Source organism: Panthera tigris, chromosome X (assembly GCF_018350195.1).
Source record: "Panthera tigris isolate Pti1 chromosome X, P.tigris_Pti1_mat1.1, whole genome shotgun sequence".
NCBI lineage: Eukaryota > Metazoa > Chordata > Mammalia > Carnivora > Felidae > Panthera > Panthera tigris.
In genome coordinates, this window is record NC_056677.1 from 46,602,167 (window position 1) to 46,626,198 (window position 24,032).

The following is a 24,032-nucleotide window of genomic DNA, read 5'->3' on the forward strand; positions in this document are numbered from 1 at the left end:
CCAACAGACCTCACATTGACTCACAAGTTGGGTCCAATTTTGTCACCTGTTTCCTCTTCTCTTAAAATAGCGATATGTAACGTCCCTTGAGTAGTTGTTACTATCATTTGAAGAAGCCTACTGTGTACTGGATATAATGCTAAGCTCTTTATATGCTGTTTCATTTAGTCTGGAAACAACCCCAACTGAGACAGCTATCCTTTTTACAGATAAGAAAATTGAAGCAGAAAAGTTAAGCAGTTTTCCCAAGTTCACAAAGCTAGAATAAAAACCCAGGTCTGCTGGGCTCTAAAAAGTATCTGTATTAACTGTAATAAGAATCAGGGCCCATTTCCAAACCAGCCTGGTTTCCCCAGTACAATTTTACTGTGGAAGTCACCAGAGGTATGTCAACAGTGAATACAATTAAAAAATTTAGGGACAGGGGTGGCTGCTTTTATATATCCTATTTAATATTCACAACCACCTCATTTTATAAATGAGAAAGTCAAAGTTTGAGAGGTCTGCAAATCAAAACCCATGCTTGTTCCACTATGTACTTTAGGTCCTTCCTTTAGCAATCACCTAACATAGAATGCCTCAGAGTTACCGGGTCAGTAAGTAAAGGTAAGAGATTTTTTAAAACACTTTAAAAATCCTCATCTAATTTTGGATAATTTTGATAAGCCTCTAACTCTTCCTCCAGGGCTGTTTGCATAAACATATGCATGTTTCTTCTAAGTTATCAAGTGAACAAGTGATCTGATCTCATTGGGCAGTTTCCCAAGTCACTGTAGTGTGATAAATGAGAGATGTGGGAGGGAAATTTCAAAACGTACTTTTTGCTAAAGGTGTATTGTTGAAACGTTGTCAATATGAAAGGAAAACTCAAGTTTGTGCAAAGGGCACATTTTGAATCCTTTATGAAACAAGCACTGAAGGGGCGCCTGGGTGGCTTGGTTGGTTGCGCTACTGACTTCGGCTCAGGTCATGATCTCAGTTCGTGGTTTGAGCCCCGTATCGGGCTTGTGCTGACGGCTCAGAGCCTGGAGCCTGCTTCAGATTCTGTGTCTCCCCCTCTGTCTCTGCCCCTCCCCTGCTCACACTCTGTGTCTGTCTCTCAATAATAAATAAATGTTAAAAAAATTAAAAAGAAACAAGCACTGGATATAACCTCATGAAAGATATATAAGAAAAGAGTACATACTAATCCTGATAATAGATGAAAACTTACTGCAAATGTATTTGCATTATTTATCATACAGTATATCTGAGAGTTGTATGGCTTGGAGTTTTTCCCATGAGCTTGGGAGTCAGACAGACCTGGGTTTGGGTACAGGTTTCACCATTTCCTAGCTATGTTACCATGGAAAATTCTTTAATCTCTCTAATCCATAAATTTTCTCTGTAAAGTGGAGATAGTAATAGACTTAGTTTATAGGATTTTTTTGTGAACTAAAAATACCACAGGTAAAGGCCTAGATAACACAACAAGTACTAAGAAAGTCATAGTGACTGTTACAATTATGGCTCATTGAGAAGGGTGGAGAAGAGGTACAGCTCAAAATTTCCTGGGGCTATAAATCAAGAGGTAATACACGGCTTGGTTAATTCAGTCAGCATAATCTATAGGACTAAATTTTTTAAATCTGCTAAATTACACTGGATAAATGAAGAACCAGTTTAAGCCAGGTGATTGCAATGACTATGAAAGCATTTTAATAAGATAACATATTCATTTTATAACACAGCCTTTATTTTCTGTTTCAAAACAAAATTTCCAAGAAACAAAACAAAATACTTACAATGGCTGGGTACAAATGAAATAAAAATCACAGTTTCAACGAACCAAAATCAGACAACTGCTTAAAGGCAGATCACTTGGTTTACCAAAAACAACCCCCCCAAAAAGCAAAACAAAACAAAAAGTTAATGTCAAGAAGGATTAAAATTAAAATTAAGTTTAACAACATACTATATAATGCTACATTCCCCAGTTAAGAAAGGAGAGTTCACATATACAACTAAATGTTAAGTGTAGAGAAGTGGCTGAAATCCTGCATACTTCATAGTAAATTATGCATGAAAGTTTATTAATTGCATAAACTTCCTGAGTGGCTCCCATGCTGCACTAGGTCTACATGCTTAATATTCATATCAAACAAATTACAGCTTTAAGTGATTGAGCATGACAGACCTTGAACAACTGCACTTTCTGATCAGTCACTATTTTCTGCTGAGGGTACGTTCTGGACCACAAACCTCAATCTGAAATCTTAATTTATAGTGAAAAGAAATGTAACTTAAAAAAAAACCTGGAAGGATGACAAGCACGCATTTAGGGGTTTATTTTACACTGGCACATTTTTTTCTCAAAAGCCCAGTTTCTCTCTTCCCTTCTTGCTTGACTTTTAGCCTTTTTGAGGTGGTTTTTAACTAAAAGAAAACCTTTCATAATGGAAGCTGTTAGTTTGTACACTCCTCCAACTATCTCAGTTGAAAATAACTTGAGTGTAACCTAGCCACTACCCCAGGCCCCTGCCTATCTTGGCTATCAGGGACCCTGACCAATGTTTGTGTTCATCCTTCACATACAAAGACTATTTCCATGGTGATCTGAAAGCATTTGGCTCCATAAAAATGTCATAATAATTTCAAAGGATTTTACCAAGTTTGAGTGTTACAATTTTGCCAATTGGATTGGATTAAAAAAAAATCTGAATCCCAGAAATTACATTTATCAAATCAATGGCCTTTTCTACAACCCACCCCCTTTTCTGGTTCATCTTCAAAGTGTGGGGGGGGGGATAAAAAAAAGTCTACAATAAACAACAGAATGAAAAAATGAACAACCTATTCTTTAAAAAAATGGCCTGCACACCACCTCAAATCTCAAGTTTTTCTGAACCAAACAGAAGATTAAATAACTGAATCCCAAACTGATGCCAAATATACTTCAGGAATGTATACAGCCTGAAATACAGCATTTGCTAAGATTAAATATGCTGTAGTGTTACACACCGTAAACATGTGAAACAAGGAACATGTGGCTTACAAACATTAGCTGAGTTTCTGGAAAAACAAAAAATGCATCATTCAGAAAAGACCACAAAGAAAGTCAATGCCTCCAATAAACTTTAGAGATCAGATAAACAGTTACCACCAACTACAATTCAACTAAAAGCATACAGCCATTTTAACAAAATGCCACTGCAAATACCTAGCAATATGCTAATATGCTGAATGACAGGCCACTGCTGTAGGATTTATCAACTATTTCACTGCGGTAGTTAAAGCAATTTCAACCCATAGCCCTTTAGGCACACAAGACAAGAAATGCATCTTTAATAAAAGATGCTAAGTTACAGGCACTGGACTGTCTAATTTAGTACTTTCTTACTATTTATTTTACAATGGACTCCTACAACTAAGTCCTACATTGCCACCAGCTGGGTGTACTTCTCTGCTCTCCATCCCCAAATCCCCAAAGCTTATTCTGCAGAGGCACATGGCTCTCATCACTTAAACACAGATTGGTGGCAGAGTGATGGTCCCACTCATCTCAAACTCATGGTTAGCACTGGGACAAGGAGGCAGGCAAGATTTGGAACCTGAAAGAATACTGAGAATCAAGGCAAAAAAGCAAGTTTCACAGGCAGTGTTTACTTGTACACCCCCAAACAGCACTGAAAACGAGGTAGATAAACAAAAGTAATTGGACTGTAATTAAATCTGGAGTTCTAAAATGATACATCCCATCATACTGCACATAACACACCACACTCAATCCAAAAATCACAGCAGAAAAGTGCCTTTTAAGCTTTCACAGATAATTTTGCTGTCAAACCATTAGAATTCATGCTTGATATAAAATTGGCAAGAAAAGGATGAAAAACAAAATGGATATTTGTTATATTACAGCAAATTACCTTAAATAGAGATTCAAGACTGCTACAAATATACATAGGGTTATTTTCATTAGATTTACACCAATACTGGTTTCATATTCTTATGATGTTAACACCCAACTTCACAAACATAGCAGCATGTATTTCATGATGAAATGCTCACATTGCCACATATGGAGATACAGTACTATTCATCAGACTTGTACTTGGAGAAGTAAACATGGTGGTTGGACATACAGACTATGCCCCAAATAAACTTTACAAGCAGGATTGTTCAGTACGACCTTTTTCTCTTCTACAAAAAGGAAAATGAAAAGGATAGGTTTGTGTGGTTTTTTGGAAATGGGTAGAAGGCCCTTGTTATATAGCAGGCATTTTGTTAAGTAAGAAGGGAATTTCTGAGCTTTACCTCAAGAGTTAATTATTTCTGGGGAGGAAAATTACCTCAGCAAGGATGAAAACAGCACTATTATATGAGTTAGCAAAATTATGAAATAATGCAAAAACCCCTAGGTAAAAAACTAGCCAATATTTACAGCCAAAGTGACTATCATCTGAATCAAACATTTAAGTAATGGGGAAAAAAACCCACAGTGGTGTGAATAACACTGTTTTCTTCATTTCCGCACAAACTCACTTTTTTCTGTATTTTTAAACTGATACATGTTACGTATACATAATGTATACATAACATATGTTAACCCAACTACTGCAGTCAGCATGGAGACAGCAGTACACTATTCACCATCTTCAAACTTTAGAAGACTACTTTTCTTTCCAGCAAAAAATCTGAAAAGATTCTAAATATTACAAGGCACTGCAAAAGTCTGCAGGCAAATGAATGATGAATTATACATAAAACAGAGGTGGTGGCAAAATGTGGGACATCTGATGCAGAGCAGCCATTAATAAATGTAATTGTGCATGTCATCCATGGAGGTTTTTTCATCCTGGGGTACACTGTTTAAAAGGATTACAACTGTTGAAGAAGAGATCTTAAGACCTGCAGGATTTTCACTTTATAGGTTGTAAGTCTCAATGTGATTACACAAGCCAACTCTTATAATGAAACACGAGCAGTTTTAAAGAATTATGGATTTTAGGTGCATTGTTTTTGTACACATGGAAAACACTGCAATGCAAGCATTTGCATTACACTAATGTCCTAAAATCACTGCAACTTGCAAACCAATACTGTAGAAGAAATCTGAAGAATCTGTACATAAGATTTAGAAAGACTCACCCAAACCAGAGTATGTTTTCATTTATGAAAAGAAACTGTGGCTCTTATCAACAGCAATTCTGAAAATGCTGCTTTAGACACCCCAAATGATAGTGACAGAACCTTCATGATGGTTAGTGTGATCCTCAGGTAAGCAATATCAGACACATTTTTTGAAAAGGGTACTGAATATCACAAAGTAGACTATGCAAAAAACAAACAAACAAGCAAACAAAACAGGAAACTACACCTATTAAGTTTTCCTTACCTGCCAAGCTCATGGGGTAAAAATTTTAGAGGAACTTGGAGGAAAATCTTTTAACAGAAATGTTGGGTGATAATTTGGAATGTTTACCAGTAGACAGAACTCATTATCAGGTAAATGTGTACTAGAAATGACCTTGAAATTTTCAGAGTGGAAAGTAAGTATTTTAAATGTGTATATGTAGTAGTTGATAAATACCATTTAAAAATTCTGTTTGGGTTTCACAGACTGAGCATTAGGTAACTCTGTGACCAGCCTTTTAAGATTATTATAGTTAACCTTCCTGAAATCCAAAAGTGTCTATTTTGACATTGCCTCACCTCCTCCTAAAACTGGATAAAACCCAGTAAAGTGCAACTTGACAGTGATCTCTCTCAGATTCTAAAGAGGCTGCCATATCATCTAAGATCTAAAATCATCTAGGATGCTATATATACTAATAAGAAATTATAACAACTAAAAAAAATGGTAATCAAAAAAAAAAAATCTAAGGGCAACTTAAATAGTGTCCTTCGAGGGTCTACTATCTCACTGCAGTACAGTGTATACCCCACATCTTAGAACCCTGTAAAGCCAGTGTTTCATGTGTAAGTCTCAAAACGTACAACCTGCTGTGTCAAGTACATTTTACTTCAGAAGAATGGATTAATAGAGGTGTAACTTGAATTCTCTTTGTTAGGAATACAAAGATTCCCCCCAAATGAGATTCGTATCAGCTGCAATATATCCCTTGTAAAAGAATGCAAGCCAAATCAATGCCTCTCAGATGCTCAAAAACAATGTAGTGTGCACATGAGAAACAAGGAGATAGCTACTTTGAATTACTATTGAAATCCTAAAGTAGCTATAGTATCTGCAGAATCAAGGAACTGTTACAGTTCTGTTTTTTCCTTTCTCTCCGCCTCACTTAAAACAAGGCTTTACTCCTACTGCTGTGACGACGGGAAGAAAATCACATTAAAAAGGGCTCATGGTCTATACTGGTTGACAAAGTTATTCTAATTTTATATACCAAAACATTTCCTGCAGCAAGTTACCCTGCCTTCTGTGAAAGGTAAACCTAAGATAAACATGTGAAGAATCCCATAAGACTCCGGCTGTTGGAGGGTCTCACTTCGTCCACGTTTGGGGAGTTTCAATTTAAATAGTTTTTATACATTTTAAAGTATCATCCAGCTGCAGATAGCAGCAGTAAAAAATGGGGGCTTCTCAGCAATTCATGGAAAGTGTCCTGGAAATGTTAATGCTCAAGCTGAGCTTATTAAAGCATTCTGAACGGTATTTTTAAAAAATCAAGTATCAAAGAGGATAGGATTTGAAGTGAAAAAACATTTCTGTGTGCAGTGCTCTATGTACAAACTGCACAGTTCTATAGAATGATGAGCTATATAAAATACCACAATGAAACAAACAAAAAAAATACAGTGGAAGGTAAACTCAAACGAGGGAAAATATGGCAGAACCCAAGAAGAAGAATGTTTAGTGTCTTAGGTATCCTGAAAATAATTCTGAAAAAATTCTCCCTTTTCTTCATCATCTACTCTGATTCATTTGGGACCAGGCGGGATGGCAGATGGATTCTGCACTGATGAAGCTGGAAATGCCTGTAAATTCATTCCCGGCTGGAATGGTCCCCCAGATTGAGTCGGAATTACTACAGACTGTTGTGGTGTTCCTGAAATTCCTACCCATTGTACTGGGTATCCTGGCCCCCCCACAGCATTATACTGACAGACATGGGGCATTCCATATGATGATAATGTCCCAGGAAATGAAGGGAGTGAGAGTCCTTGTGGCAAGGAGGTTGGGACAGCTCCACGGATTTGGGACAGAGAAGAAATCCATGTTGATGTGTAGCCCATAGTAGATGGAGTATTCTAACGAAAACAAAAATAAAAACAAAAGATCAGTTTATTTGGTAGATGCTTTTACCCATCTGTATTCTTTCCTATTCTTTTTGGTTTACTACTCCCATTATTACTATGAGCGGCTACCATTTTTGGAGCACCTTTCTGTGTGCCAAGCATAGTTGCATACCTTATTTCATTTCCTCTTCATTACTGACCTGCAAGGTAGGCATTTTCAGATATGGAAACCGAAGCTAAAAATTGGTAACACCAAATATCACTAAGTAACTTAATAGTGAGGTGAGGATTAACTCCAGTGAATAGAGGTAGCACTCTGTTCACTATTTAGTGTCGTCTCCTTTCTTTATGCTAGCACTACTCTTTATAATTTTACTTCTTTCTACCAGCCCCATGAATTCTCTCATGTAGCACCACAGACCATAGCCCACCTTACTACAGAATTCTTTGGAGACAGAGGAGCATGATTATGTGTGGCCCAGGAGAAAGAACCTGGCACACAGAGTAGATGCTCAATAAATGTCACCTCCCTACCCACTCCTACTCATTGCGTTAAAGTCTAACATTTCTGTTGCATTTTGGGAAGTTTTTGGCAGTATTCTGAAAATATATTCCTGCCTGCCCTTATCATGTCCTACTACGATTATATATGTGTATAGAGATTACTGAAATCTTATACACATGGTAATAATAAGTCTAATGGAAGTAAATAATTCTCACTTAAAGGAGAGTTTGGTATCAGTCGCTAATGCTAAGTTCTTCTAAATCGAAAAGTCAAGCCTAAACCCTTTTAAATAAACTTTCAAACTAAAGTTGGAATAAAGGCTTTGCCTGACTCAAGAATGAATGACCGTATCTCCTGAGGTAAAAAGACATTTATTTAAAGTTCAGTAATCCCTTCTTCATATCAGTGTTTTTGTTCTGTTAAAGTAAAATTAAATGTAATACTTCTGAGTCAAAAGAGCACATAAATTCTACTCCTGATATTATTATAATATATGTTAACTTGGATTTAAATTATATAAATATATATAAATATATAAATATTTAAAACACAAAAGAGCACATATAGTATGACTTCATTTTTATAAAGTCATTTCCATGTATCCATATACAGACATAGAAAGAAATCTGAAATGGTGTTTATTTAAAGTTAGTGACAATTATTTCTAGGTATTGGGATTTGAAGGTGGTATTTTAGAATTCATACTTTTCTGCATTGATTAAATTCTATAATGAACATTATTTTACAAACAGTAGTGTGATTTTTATTTTTAAAAAGACCAGTGGAGAGGACCTAACCTTCTCTTGCATATTTCAAAGGCATCTGAGATTCAAATGACCTATGGTCTTTCCTTTACCAAAACACAATGCCTACTCATGTTCTGCATCTTGGTGATTGGTAGGCTGGAATGATAGCCAGTAATGCCAGCCAGAAACCTAGTCTTGATACCTTCCCTCTGCCATACATCCATTCCATCACTAAATCTCATCCATTTTATCTCTTAAACATTTCCTGGAATCTGTTCATTTTTCTTCATCTCAATTTCTCTTTAACTGTACTACTGTGACTAACTCTTAATTGGTCTATCAATTTCTACCCTTACCTCCAATAATCTTTTCTTCTTGCTTCAAGTCAGAGTGATCTTTTCAAAAAGCAAATCTGATGTGAACCCTAGGGCTTCAATGGCTATCCATCTTTCTTAAAGACAAAGGTCTTTATCATCACCACTTTTAAGACCCTCCCAACCTCCTTAGATTCACTGTGCACCAATTCCTGTCTGCTCTCTTCACTTCAGCAAAATTGGCCTACTTTCAGTGGCCTCATGATCCCTTTACCAATACAGAGCTTTAGCATATGCTGTTCTTTCCACTTGGAATCAGATTACCTCCCTTTTTTCACCTAGTTAACACCTACTCATCCTTCAGATCTCTGTTCAATCATCACCTTCTCAGGGAAGCTTTCCTTGACTTCCTTAACTAGACCAACTCTCTTATTATATGATATCCTATATTATATAAGTCTGTTCATGTCTAACTGTCCCACTAGAGTGTAAGTTCCATGTGATAGGGCACATACTTGTTTTTGCTCATCAAACCCAGTGCCTAGTAGAGGGATTGGCACAAAGTAAAGGGCCTGACATAATTGTGACAAAATTTTCTAATAAGGCCACAGACCAGTAACAAGCAAGAACATTAGATAATGAGATGTGCTTTCCACACAAACATGTAATCAACTGAACTTAAAATACAAAAATAGTTATTTAGGCATCTTAGAGGTGTTACCTCATTTAATTTTCACAGTGATGTTTTAAGGCAGGTAGGTATTATCTCTGTTTTGAAGACATGAAAACTGAGGCACAGATGACTTGCCTACAGTCATATAACTAGTAAGTGACTGAGCTGACACTGGAACCCAATTCTGTCTGCTTAGAGACCTCTACCACTCTTGTTCATACTGCCATTTTCTACTCACTCTCCCTCCAAAAATCCTCCATTATACTGCAATAAACCACCCTCCTACTAGTCAACAAAAGCCTCCATTCACACAGTACTCAGAGGCTCTCTCACTGGCAGCACAAATGCATTTATGCCTTGAAGTTTGCCTCTAAAGGCTTCCAATTTTTACAATGGTGATACTATCCGTATATAAATTGGTGCCAGGAGTAAGATAAGTACACAGAGTCCCCACGCAGAAATACTGCTTACTAGTTTGGGAAATGTAGGCTTTTGAAATTTTTATTCAACATTAACACTAAATGTATTTTCAGACTTTCTTTACCAAATTATATGCAATGACTACAAACACATACATACAGGTACACAAACACAACACACACACACACACACACACACACACACACACACACATACACACATATACATCTTGCAATTATGAGGGTTCAGATTCTAAGCCGTGATTCACATTTTGATAGATTTACTCATTTTGAAAAAGTGATACTTTAAAAGTTCAAACAGAGAAGTAAAATGTAAAATAAGGCTCAAATTCCACCATCCAGTATATTGTTAACGGCTTCTCCTAGTTCTGTGTATATATATAAATATCTAATGCACATAATTTTAAACAAATACTGTATATACTGTTCTATAAGCCTGCCTTCTTCCCACTCCAGAATGCATTGGGGACATCCTTCTATATCTCAACTGCATGTACATCTGACTAAGGCCATATGCAATTAACTAGGAATCTCATCCATAAACTTAAGATGCCTTTTATAATATTCTAGCTTAAAGAGCTTTTTTTTTTTAATATATGAAATTTATTGTCAAATTGGTTTCCATACAACACCCAGTGCTCATCCCAAAAGGTGCCCTCCTCAATACCCATCACCCACCCTCCCCTCCCTCCCACCACCCATCAACCCTCAGTTTGTTCTCAGTTTTTAACAGTCTCTTATGCTTTGGCTCTCTCCCACTCTAACCTCTTTTTTTTTTTTTCCTTCCCCTCCCCCATGGGTTTCTGTTACGTTTCTCAGGATCCACATAAGAGTGAAACCATATGGTATCTGTCTTTCTCTGTATGGCTTATTTCACTTAGCATCACACTCTCCAGTTCCATCCACGTTGCTACAAAAGGCCATATTTCATTCTTTCTCATTGCCACGTAGTATTCCATTGTGTATATAAACCACAATTTCTTTATCCATTCATCAGTTGATGGACATTTAGGCTCTTTCCATAATTTGGCTATTGTTGAGAGTGCTGCTATAAACATTGGGGTACAAGTGCCCCTATGCATCAGTACTCCTGTATCCCTTGGGTAAATTCCTAGCAGTGCTATTGCTGGGTCATAGGGTAGGTCTATTTTTAATTTTCTGAGGAACCTCCACACTGCTTTCCAAAGCGGCTGCACCAGTTTGCATTCCCACCAACAGTGCAAGAGGGTTCCCGTTTCTCCACATTCTCCAGCATCTGTAGTCTCCTGATTTGTTCATTTTGGCCACTCTGACTGGTGTGAGGTGATATCTGAGTGTGGTTTTGATTTGTATTTCCCTGATGAGGAGTGACGTTGAGCATCTTTTCATGTGCCTGTTGGCCATCCGGATGTCTTCTTTAGAGAAGTGTCTATTCATGTTTTCTGCCCATTTCTTCACTGGGTTATTTGTTTTTCGAGTGTGGAGTTTGGTGAGCTCTTTATAGATTTTGGATACTAGCCCTCTGTCCGATATGTCATTTGCAAATATCTTTTCCCATTCCGTTGGTTGCCTTTTAGTTTTGTTGGTTGTTTCCTTTGCTGTGCAGAAGCTTTTTATCTTCATAAGGTCCCAGTAATTCACTTTTGCTTTTAATTCCCTTGCCTTTGGGGATGTGCCAAGTAAGAGATTGCTACGGCTGAGGTCAGAGAGGTCTTTTCCTGCTTTCTCCTCTAGGGTTTTGATGGTTTCCTGTCTCACATTCAGGTCCTTTATCCATTTTGAGTTTATTTTTGTGAATGGTGTGAGAAAGTGGTCTAGTTTCAACCTTCTGCACGTTGCTGTCCAGGTCTCCCAGCACCATTTGTTAAAGAGACTGTCTTTTTTCCATTGGATGTTCTCTCCTGCTTTGTCAAAGATTAGTTGGCCATACGTCTGTGGGTCTAGTTCTGGGGTTTCTATTCTATTCCATTGGTCTATGTGTCTGTTTTTGTGCCAATACCATGCTGTCTTGATGATGACAGCTTTGTAGAAGAGGCTGAAGTCTGGTATTGTGATGCCTCCTGCTTTGGTCTTCTTCTTCAAAATTACTTTGGCTATTCGGGGCCTTTTGTGGTTCCATATGAATTTTAGGATTGCTTGTTCTAGCTTCGAGAAGAATGCTGGTGCAATTTTGATTGGGATTGCATTGAATGTGTAGATAGCTTTGGGTAGTATTGACATTTTGACAATATTTATTCTTCCAATCCATGAGCAGGGAATGTCTTTCCATTTCTTTATATCTTCTTCAATTACCTGCATAAGCTTTCTATAGTTTTCAGCATACAGATCTTTTACATCTTTGGTTAGATTTATTCCTAGGTATTTTATGCTTCTTGGTGCAATTGTGAATGGGATCAGTTTCTTTATTTGTCTTTCTGTTGCTTCATTGTTAGTGTATAAGAATGCAACTGATTTCTGTACATTGATTTTGTATCCTGCAACTTTGCTGAATTCATGTATCAGTTCTAGCAGACTTTTGGTGGAGTCTATCGGATTTTCCATGTATAATATCATGTCATCTGCAAAAAGCGAAAGCTTGACTTCATCTTTGCCAATTTTGATGCCTTTGATTTCCTTTTGTTGTCTGATTGCTGATGTTAGAACTTCCAGCACTATGTTAAACAACAGCGGTGAGAGTGGGCATCCCTGTCGTGTTCCTGATCTCAGGGAAAAAGCTCTCAGTTTTTCCCCGTTGAGGATGATGTTAGCTGTGGGCTTTTCATAAATGGCTTTTATGATCTTTAAGTATGTTCCTTCTATCCCGACTTTCTCAAGGGTTTTTATTAAGAAAGGGTGCTGGATTTTGTCAAAGGCCTTTTCTGCATCGATTGACAGGATCATATGGTTCTTCTCTTTTTTTTTGTTAATGTGATGTATCACGTTGATCGATTTGCAAATGTTGAACCAGCCCTGCATCCCAGGAATGAATCCCACTTGATCATGGTGAATAATTCTTTTTATATGCTGTTGAATTCGATTTGCTAGTATCTTATTGAGAATTTTTGCATCCATATTCATCAGGGATATTGGCCTGTAGTTCTCTTTTTTTACTGGGTCTCTGTCTGGTTTAGGAATCAAAGTAATACTGGCTTCATAGAATTAGTCTGGAAGTTTTCCTTCCCTTTCTATTTCTTGGAATAGCTTGAGAAGGATAGGTATTATCTCTGCTTTAAACCTCTGGTAGAACTCCCCTGGGAAGCCATCTGGTCCGGGACTCTTATTTGTTGGGAGATTTTTGATAACCGATTCAATTTCTTCGCTGGTTATGGGTCTGTTCAAGCTTTCTGTTTCCTCCTGAGTGAGTTTTGGAAGAGTGTGGGCGTTTAGGAATTTGTCCATTTCTTCCAGGTTGTCCAATTTGTTGGCATATAATTTTTCATAGTATTCCCTGATAATTGTTTGTATCTCTGAGGGATTGGTTGTAATAATCTCATTTTCATTCATGATTTTATCGATTTGGGTCATCTCCCTTTTCTTTTTGAGAAGCCTGGCTAGAGGTCTGTCAATTTTGTTTATTTTTTCAAAAAACCAACTCTTGGTTTCGTTGATCTGCTCTACCGTTTTTTTAGATTCTATATTGTTTATTTCTGCTCTGATCTTTATTATTTCTCTTCTTCTGCTGGGTTTAGGCTGCCTTTGCTGTTCTGCTTCTATTTCCTTTAGGTGTGCTGTTAGATTTTGTATTTGGGATTTTTCTTGTTTCTTGAGATAGGCCTGGATTGCAATGTATTTTCCTCTCAGGACTGCCTTCGCTGCGTCCCAAAGCGTTTGGATTGTAGTATTTTCATTTTCGTTTGTTTCCATATATTTTTTAATTTCTTCTCTAATTGCCTGGTTGACCCACTCATTCGTTAGTAGGGTGTTCTTTAACCTCCATGCTTTTGGAGGTTTTCCAGACTGTTTCTTGTGGTTGATTTCAAGCTTCATAGCATTGTGGTCTGAAAGTATGCTTGGTATAATTTCAATTCTTGTAAACTTATGAAGGGCTGTTTTGTGATCCAGTATATGATCTATCTTGGAGAATGTTCCATGTGCACTCGAGAAGAAAGTATATTCTGTTGCTTTGGGATGCAGAGTTCTAAATATATCTGTCAAGTCCATCTGATCCAATGTATCATTCAGGGCCTTGTGTCTTTATTGACCGTGTGTCTAGATGATCTATCCATTTCTGTAAGTGGGGTGTTAAAGTCCCCTGCAATGACCACATTCTTATCAATAAGGTTGCTTATGTTTATGAGTAATTATTTTATATATTTGGGGGCTCCAGTATTCGGCGCATAGACATTTATAATTGTTAGCTCTTCCTGATGGATAGACCCTGTAATTATTATATAATGCCCTTCTTCATCTCTTGTTACAGCCTTTAATTTAAAGTCTAGTTTGTCTGATATAAGTATGGCTACTCCAGCTTTCTTTTGGCTTCCAGTAGCATGATAAATAGTTCTCCATCCCCTCACTCTCAATCTAAAGGTGTCCTCAGATCTAAAATGAGTCTCTTGTAGACAGCAAATAGATGGGTCTTGTTTTTTGATCCATTCTGATACCCTATGTCTTTTGGTTGGCGCATTTAATCCATTTACATTCAGTGTTATTATAGAAAGATACGGGTTTAGAGTCATTTTGATGTCTGTATGTTTTATGCTTGTAGTGATGTCTCTGGTACTTTGTCTCACAGGATCCCCCTTAGGATCTCTTGTAGGGCTGGTTTAGTGGTGACAAATTCCTTCAGTTTTTGTTTGTTTGGGAAGACCTTTATCTCTCCTTCTATTCTAAATGACAGACTTGCTGGATAAAGGATTCTTGGCTGCATATTTTTTCTGTTTAGCACACTGAAGATATCGTGCCAAGCCTTTCTGGCCTGCCAAGTTTCAAAAGAGAGATCAGTCACGAGTCTTATAGGTCTCCCTTTATATGTGAGGGCACGTTTATCCCTTGCTGCTTTCAGAATTTTCTCTTTATCCTTGTATTTTGCCAGTTTCACTATGATATGTCGTGCAGAAGATCGATTCAAGTTACGTCTGAAGGGAGTTCTCTGTGCCTCTTGGATTTCAATGCCTTTTTCCTTCCCCAGTTCAGGGAAGTTCTCAGCTTTAATTTCTTCAAGTATCCCTTCAGCACCTTTCCCTCTCTCTTCCTCCTCTGGGATACCAATTATGCGTATATTATTTCTTTTTAGTGTATCACTTAGTTCTCTAATTTTCCCCTCATACTCCTGGATTTTTTTATCTCTCTTTTTCTCAGCTTCCTCTTTTTCCATAATTTTATCTTCTAGTTCACCTATTCTCTCCTCTGCCTCTTCAATCTGAGCCATGGTCGTTTCCATTTTATTTTGCATCTCGTTAAAAGCGCTTTTCAGCTCCTCGTGACTGTTCCTTAGTCCCTTGATCTCTGTAGCAAGAGATTCTCTGCTGTCCTCTATACTGTTTTCAAGCCCAGCGATTAACTTTATGACTATTATTCTAAATTCACTTTCTGTTATATTATTTAAATCCTTTTTGATCAGTTCATTAGCTGTTGTTATTTCCTGGAGATTCTTCTGAGGGGAATTCTTCCGTTTGGTCATTTTGGATAGTCCCTGGAGTGGTGAGGACCTGCAGGGCACTTCCCCTGTGCTGTGGTGTATAACTGGAGTTGGTGGGCGGGGCTGCAGTCAGACCTGATGTCTGCCCCCAGCCCACTGCTGGGGCCACAGTCAGACTGGTGTGTGCCTTCTCTTCCCCTCTCCTAGGGGCGGGATTCCCTGTGGTTTGGCGTGGCCTGTCTGGGCTACTTGCACACTGCCAGGCTTGTGGTGCTGGGGATCTGGCATATTAGCTGGGGTGGGTAGGCAAGGTGCATGGGGGCAGGAGGGGCAGGCTTAGCTCGCTTCTCCTTAGATGATTCACTTCAGGAGGGGCCCTGTGGCAGCGAGGGAGTCAGATCCGCTGCTGGAGGTTTGGCTCCGCAGGAGCACAGAGTTGGGTGTTTTCGCAGAGCAAGCAAGTTCCCTGGCAGGAACTGGTTCCCTTTGGGATTTTGGCTGGGGGATGGGCGGGGGAGATGGCGCTGGTGAGCGCTTTTGTTCCCCACCAAACTGAGCTCTGTCGTCCGGGGGCTCAGCAGCTCTCCCTCCCTTTGTCCTCCAGCCTTCCCGCTTTCTGAGCAGAGCTGTTAACTTATGACCTCCCAGACGCTAAGTCACGCTTGCTGTCGGAACACAGTCCATCAGGCCCCTCTGCTTTTGCCAGCCAGACTCCGGGGCTCTGCTTGGCCGGCGAGCCGCCCCTCTGCCCCGGCTCCCTCCCGCCAGTTCGTGGAGCGCGCACCGCCTAGCCGCCCTTCCTACCCTCTTCCGAGGGCCTCTCGTCTGCGCTTGGCTCCGGAGACTCCGTTCTGCTAATCCTCTGGCGTTTTTCTGGGTTATTTAGGCAGGTGTAGGTGGAATCTAAGTGATCAGCAGGACGCGCGGTGAGCCCAGCGTCCTCCTACGCCGCCATTTTCCTAGCTTAAAGAGCTTTAAAATTATTTTTTCAAACTGAACAAATAAGATCACTTAATAGTTCTGAGAATATTGATATACAACATATGATAGCTTTCCCTCAAAACTCAAACTCTTCTTGCACCACAGGACTGAATTCACCCTCATTCCAGATGCTTTCTTTTTTGATACTTGATGGTTATATTTTTAGGTATAAGAGTCTAAAGCATGGGTCAGCAAGCTATAGCCTACCACTTCTTTTTGTAAATCAAGTTTTATTGGAACATAGCCCTGTGCATTCATTTATATTTTATCTATGGTTGCTTTTGCCCGATGACAGAGTTGACTAGTTGCAACCACATGGCGTGAAAGTACTTACTAACTGGCTGCTTCCCAGAAAAAAATGTGCTGACCCCTGGTCTAAAAGATAATTTTCTTAAAGACAAAATGAATCTAGACAAGGATAAAAGTCGCTATGTTGTCAAGTCACACCATTCTCTAATAGTGACTTTAACAATAGACCTAAGGAAATCAATTTTTATGATTTTAGTTCTTAGAAATAAAGAGGAACGTGCAAAAACCACTTACTTCATATACTTTGTTCCAGTTTTCTGTCTCTAGTTTGTGTTGACTCTGTTTGAGTTGGTTTAAACTTGGCTTAATAAGAGAACTTCCAACTGTTTCCTTTGTCCAGTCATCCACCAGTTTATGTAAGTCATCTGTGAACATGCCTTTTTTACTAGCTGGAGATTGCTGGCATGATGCTACATTACTCTCCACACAGAGTGGATCTAGAAGAAATAACAGGAAAATCATAAAAAATAATTAAAACTGATAAATACTTTTCTTTGAGTAATAATGCAGTTGGTAGAACCTCACATATGGGCTACAGATAAGGTAACCAGATATTCAAGTTTATCTGGGACAGTCCTGGAGTAATTATTAACAGTATGTATGCCTTTCACTCTCGAAAGTTTCCTCTTGTTGGATGGGAAATTATATGGTCACCTTGGTATAAAGTCAAATAAGCTACAAGTTATAAGTCAAATATAAAAACATTAGTATCAATTATAATCTTTACATCAGTTTTCCTCAGATACTTAAAAGAGATAAAAAATAAACATGGGGGAGAGAGACTTGAAGATGGCGGCGTAGGAGGTTGCTGGGCTCACTGTGTCCTACTGATCACTTAGATTCCACCCACATCTGCCTAAATAACCCAGAAAACCACCAGAAGACTAGCAGAACGGATTCTCTGGAGCTAAGTGTAGACAAGAGGCCCATGGAAGAGGACGGGTCTGCCTCCCTCCCGGCGCTGCAGGGCCCCTGCCGTAGCGGACCACCAAAGGCAAAGCAAGCTGAGCCTGCCACTCCTGCCCCTGTGCACCTTGCGGATCCACCCTGGCTAATACACCAGATCCCATCGAAGCAGCACCACAAGCCTGGCAGTGTGCCAGTAGCCCAGACAGGGGCCACACCACTCCACAGGGAGTCCTGCCCCTGGGAGAGGGGAAGATAAGCTACACATCAGTCTGACTGTGGCCCCATCAGTGGGCTGGGGGCAGACATCAGGTCTGACTGCGGCCCCGCCCACCAACACAAGTTACTTCAGACAGCACAGGGGAAGAGCCCTGCAGTTCCCTGCCACTCTAGGGACTATCCAAACTGACAAAACGGAAGAATTCTCCTCAGAAGAAACTCCAGAAAGTAGTGAAAGCTAACGAATTGATCAAAAACAATTTAAGCAATATAACAGAGCATGAATTTAAAATAACAGTCATAAAATTAATTGCTGGGCTTGACAAAACTATAGAGGACAGCAGAGAATCTATTGCTACAGAGATCAAGGGACTAAGAAACATTCATGAGGAGCTAAAAAATGCTATAAATGAGGTGCAAAATAAAATGGAGGCTAACACAGCCCAGATTGAAGAGGCAGAGAAGAGAATAGGTGAATTAGAAGATAAAGTTATGGAAAAAGAGGAAGCTGAGAAAAAGAGATTAAAAAAATCCAGGAGTATAAAGGGAGAACTAGAGAACTAAGTGATGCGATGAAATGTAATAATATCCGTATAATAGGGATTCCAGAGGAGGAAGAGAGAATGGGGCTGAAGGGGTACTTGAACAAATCATAGCTAAGAACTTCCCTGAACTGGGGAAGGAAAAAGGCATTGAAATCCAAGAGGCACAGAGAACTCCCTTCAGATGAAACTTGAATCAATTTTCTGCATGACATATCATAGCGAAACTGGCAAAATACAAGGATAAAGAGAGAATTCTGAAAGCAGCTAAGGATAAACATGCTCTAACATATAAAGGGAGACCAATAAGACTAGTGAAGGATCTATCTACTGAATACTTGGCAGGCCAGAAAGGAATGGCAGGAAATCTTCAATGTGACGAACAGAAAAAATATGCAGCTGAGAATCCTTTACCGGGCATGTCTGTCATTTAGAATAGAAGGAGAGATAAAGGTCTTCCCAAACAAACACAAACTGAAGGAATTCATCACCACTAAACCAGCACTACAAGAGAGCCTAAGGGGGATTCTGTGAGTGAAATGTTGCAAGGACCACAAAGTACCAGAGACATCACTACAAGCATGAAACCTACAGACATCACAGTGACTCTAAACCCGTATCTTTCAATACTAACACTGAATGTAAATGGACTAAATGTGACAACCAAAAGACACAGGGTATCAGAATTGATAAAAAACAAACAAACAAACAGGACACATCTATTTGCTGTCTACAAGAGACTCATTTTAGACCGGAGGACACCTTCAGATTGAAAGTGAGGGGATGGAGAATTATCTATCATGCTACTGGAAGTCAAAAGAAAGCTGGAGTAGCCATACTTATATCAGACAAACCAGATTTTAAATTGAAGGCTGTGACAAGAGATGAAGAAGGGCATTATATCATAATTACAGGGTCTATGCATCAGGAAGAGCTAACAATTACAAATGTCTATGAGCCGAATATGGGAGGCCCCAAATATATAAAACAATTAATCACAAACATAAGCAACCTTATTGATAAAACTGTAGTTATTGTAGGGGACTTTAATACTCCACTTACAACAATGGATGGATCATGTAGACACAGGATCAATAAAGAAAAAAGGGCCCTGAATGATACATTGGATCAGATGGACTTGACACATATATTTAGAACTCTGCATCCCAAAGCAACAGAATATACTTTCTTCTCAAGTGCACATGGAACATTCTTCAAGATAGGTCACATACTGGGTCACAAACCAGCCCTTCATAAGTATACAAGAATTGAGATCATACCATGCATACGTTCAGACCACAATGCCATGAAGCTTGAAATCAACCACAAGAAAAAGTCTGGAAAACCTCCAAAAACATGGAGGTTAAAGAACACCCTATTAAAGAATGAATGGATCAACCAGGCAATTCGAGAAGAAATTAAAGAATTATGGAAATAAATGAAAATGAAATACAATAATCCACACGTTTTGGGATGCAGCGAAGGCAGTCCTGAGAGGAAAATACATTGCAATGCAGGCCTATCTCAAGAAACAAGAAAAATCGCAAATACAAAAGCTAACAGCACACCTAAAGGAAATAGAAGCAGAACAGCAAAGACACCCCAAACCCAGCAGAAGAAGACAAATAATAAAGATCTGTGCAGAAATAAACAATGTAGAATATAAAAACAACTGTAGAGCAGATCAGTGAAACCAAGAGTTGGTTTTTTGAAAAAATAAACACAATTGATAAACCTCTAGCCAGGCTTCTCAAAAAGAAAAGAGAGATGGCCCAAATAGATAAAATCGTGAATGAAAATGGAATTATTACAATCAATCCGTCAGAAATACAAGCAATTATCAGGGAATACTATGAAAAATTATATGCCAACAAACTGGACAACCTGAAAGAAATGGACAAATTCCTAAACACCCACACACTTCCAAAACTCAAACAGGAAGAAATAGAAAGCTTGAACAGATACATAACCAGCGAAGAAATTGAATCAGTTATCAAAAATCTCCCAACAAATAAGAGTCCAGGACCAGATGGCTTCCCAGGGGAATTCTACCAGACATTTAAAGGAGAGGTAATACCTTTCCTTCTCAAGCTATTCCAAAAAATAGAAAGGGAAGGAAAACTTCCAGACTTATTCTATGAAGCCAGTATTCCTTTGATTCCTAAACTAGACAGAGACCCAGTAAAAAAAGAGAACTACAGGCCAATATCCCTGAGGAATATGGATGCAAAAATTCTCAATATGATGCTATCAAATCGAATTCAACAGCATATAAAAAGAATTATTCACCATGATCAAGTGGGATTCATTCCTGGGATGCAGGGCTGATTCAACATTCGCAAATCAATCAATGTGATACATCACGTTAATAAAAGAAAAGATAAGAACCATATGATCCTGTCAATCAATGCAGAAAAAGCATTTGACAAAATTCAGCATCCTTTCTTAATAAAAACCCTTGAGAAAGTTGGGATAGAAGGAACATACTTAAAGATCATAAAAGCCATTTATGAAAAGCCCACAGCTAATATCAGCCTCAATGTGGTAAATGAGAGCTTTCTCTCTGAGATCAGGAACACGAAAGGGATGTCCATTCTCACCACTGTTGTTTAACATAGTGTTGTATGTTCTAGCATCAGCAATCAGACAACAAAAGGAAATCGAAGGCATCAAAATTGGCAAAGATGATCAAGCTTTCACTTTTTGCAGAATGACATGATATTATACATGGAAAATCCGATAGACTCCACCAAAAGTCTGCTAGAACTGATACATGAATTCAGCAAAGTTGCAGGATACAAAATCAACGTACAGAAATCAGTTGCATTCTTATACACTAATAATGAAGCAACAGGAAGACAAATAAAGAAACTGATCCCATTCACAATTGCACCAAGAAGCACAAAATACCTAACAATAAACCTAACCAAAGATGCAAAAGATCTGTATGTTGAAAACTAGAGAAAGCTTATGAAGGAAATTGAAGAAGATATAAAGAAAAGGAAAAACATTCCGTGCTCATGGATTGGAAGAATAAATATTGTTAAAATGTCAATACTACCCAAAGCTATGTACACATTCAATGCAATCCCAATCAAAACTGCACCAGCATTCTTCTCGAAGCTAGAACAAGCAATCCTAAAATTTGTATGGAACTACAAAAGGCCCCGAATAGCCAAAGTAATTTTGAAGAGGACCAAAGCAGGAGGCATCACAATACCAGACTTTAGCCTCTACTACAAAGCTGTTATCATCAAGAAAGCATGGTATTGGCACAAAAACAGACACATAGACCAATGGAATAGAATAGAAACCCCAGAACTAGACCCACAGACGTATGGCCAACTAATCTTTGACAAAGCAGGAAAGAGTATCCAATGGAAAAAAGACAGTCTCTTTAATATATGGTGCTGGGAGAACTGGGTAGCCACATGTAGAAGGATGAAACTGACCACTTTCTTACACCATTCACAAAAATAAACTCAAAATGGATAAAGGACCTGAATGTGAGACAGGAAACCATCAAAACCCTAGAGGAGAAAGCAGGAAAAGACCTCTCTGACCTCAGCCGTAGCAATCTCTTACTCAACACATCCCCAAAGACAAGGGAATTAAAAGCAAAAGTGAATTACTGGGACCTTATGAAGATAAAAAGCTTCTGCACAGCAAAGGAAACAACCAACAAAACTAAAAGGCAACCAACGGAATGGGAAAAGATATTTGCAAATGACATATCAGACAGAGGGCTAGTATCCAAAATCTATAAAGAGCTCACTAAACTCCACACTCGAAAAACAAATAACCCAGTGAAGAAATGGGCAGAAAACATGAATAGACACTTCTCTAAAGAAGACATCCGGATGGCCAACAGGCACATGAAAAGATGCTCAACGTCACTCCTCATCAGGGAAATACAAATCAAAACCACACTCAGATATCACCTCACACCAGTCAGAGTGGCCAAAATGAACAAATCAGGAGACTACAGATGCTGGAGAATGTGGAGAAACGGGAACCCTCTTGCACTGTTGGTGGGAATGCAAACTGGTGCAGCCACTCTGGAAAACAGTGTGGAGGTTCCTCAGAAAATTAAAAATAGACCTACCCTATGACCCAGCAATAGCACTGCTAGGAATTTACCCAAGGGATACAGGAGTACTGATGCATAGGGGCACTTGTACCCCAATGTTTATAGCAGCACTCTCAACAATAGCCAAATTATGGAAAGAGCCTAAATGTCCATCAACTGATGAATGGATAAAGAAATTGTGGTTTATATACACAATGGAGTACTACGTGGCAATGAGAAAGAATGAAATATGGCCCTTTGTAGCCACGTGGATGGAACTGGAGAGTGTGATGCTAAGTGAAATAAGCCATACAGAGAAAGACAGATACCATATGTTTTCACTCTTATGTGGATCCTGAGAAACTTAACAGAAGACCATGGGGGAGGGGAAGGAAAAAAAAAAAGAGGTTAGAGTGGGAGAGAGCCAAAGCATAAGAGACTGTTAAAAACTGAGAACAAACTGAGGGTTGATGGGTGGTGGGAGGGAGGGGAGGGTGGGTGATGCGTATTGAGGAGGGCACCTTTTGGGATGAGCACTGGGTGTTGTATGGAAACCAATTTGACAATAAATTTCATATTTAAAAAAAAACATAGAATGTTAAAAGGGAAAATGACTTTAGAAGCCTAATCCAAACCACTTGTTTTATAATGCGCAAATGAAGCCCAGACAAAGTACAGTGATTTGCAATTTATAACCAGCTGAATCAGGCCTGGAACACTTTAAGCATAGACAAGTATGCTCTCTGTTGTCAATATAGCATACTGACTTTCAACAAGCATCAGAAAACTAGAATCTCATTTAATTTTTTTTACCAATATTTTTGTTTGTTAATGATAAACAAATGGCAGAAACAAGAATGCAAATGGTATGTGAGCCTCATCAATTCTGGAGCATAAGATGTCCAAATAAATGAAACAAATCAATTACAGATATCTGTGTCAGCGACAAGCTTCCTAATATGAACATCACACTATGTCTTTAAATTATTTAGTACTATTGTACACATTTGCTAAATCATTTTCATAGGAAAAATTCATGAAGTACCAATTCCTGTGATTTACAAGCCAAAACTTACAGAGTGGGTTTAAAATGAATTTTAGGAAATAGAAGTGTGAAATTTAGGCACAATAACATGTTCAGGGATTTTATTAAATAAGCATATGAAAATTTCTTGTACATTTGCTATAGTACTTTAATCATGAAAAAATATGGAAATGGCAGAAGATAATGCAAGAAGCCTCCATATTAACACTTTCAAAGTAATTTTCTTTATCATTTTTGAAACTTGTAACAGTCCTATGATATAGGATCAGCAAGTACCATTCTATTTTTTGGATGAGAAGAATGGGATCCAGAAGTTGAGGCTATATGCTGGGGCTAGAAATCAGGTATCCTGACAGGGCAGTGTGCCTTCCATTGCACCATGCAACCCATAGAATACACTGATAAATGAATGGGGAAATTGCTTAGTAAGGAAGAACATGATAATCTCAATGATTTCTTATACATAATCTGTGATTCTCTATGAACTCTGCACTACTGAAAGCTT

At 38.6% G+C, this 24,032-nt stretch overlaps 1 protein-coding gene across 1 annotated transcript in view; it reads right to left on the minus strand.

Annotated features, from left to right (window-relative positions):
- Positions 1–1,766: 1,766 nt before the first annotated feature.
- WNK3 (WNK lysine deficient protein kinase 3) overlaps positions 1,767–24,032 on the minus strand; it is a 183,176-nt gene continuing 160,910 nt past the window's right edge. The window contains exons 22-23 of the mRNA XM_042974715.1: positions 16,981–17,183; positions 1,767–7,251 (exon numbers count right to left, since the gene is read on the minus strand). Coding sequence (XP_042830649.1) covers positions 6,922–7,251; positions 16,981–17,183 — 533 coding nt within the window. The 3' untranslated portion in view covers positions 1,767–6,921. The remainder of the gene's footprint in view (positions 7,252–16,980; positions 17,184–24,032) is intronic.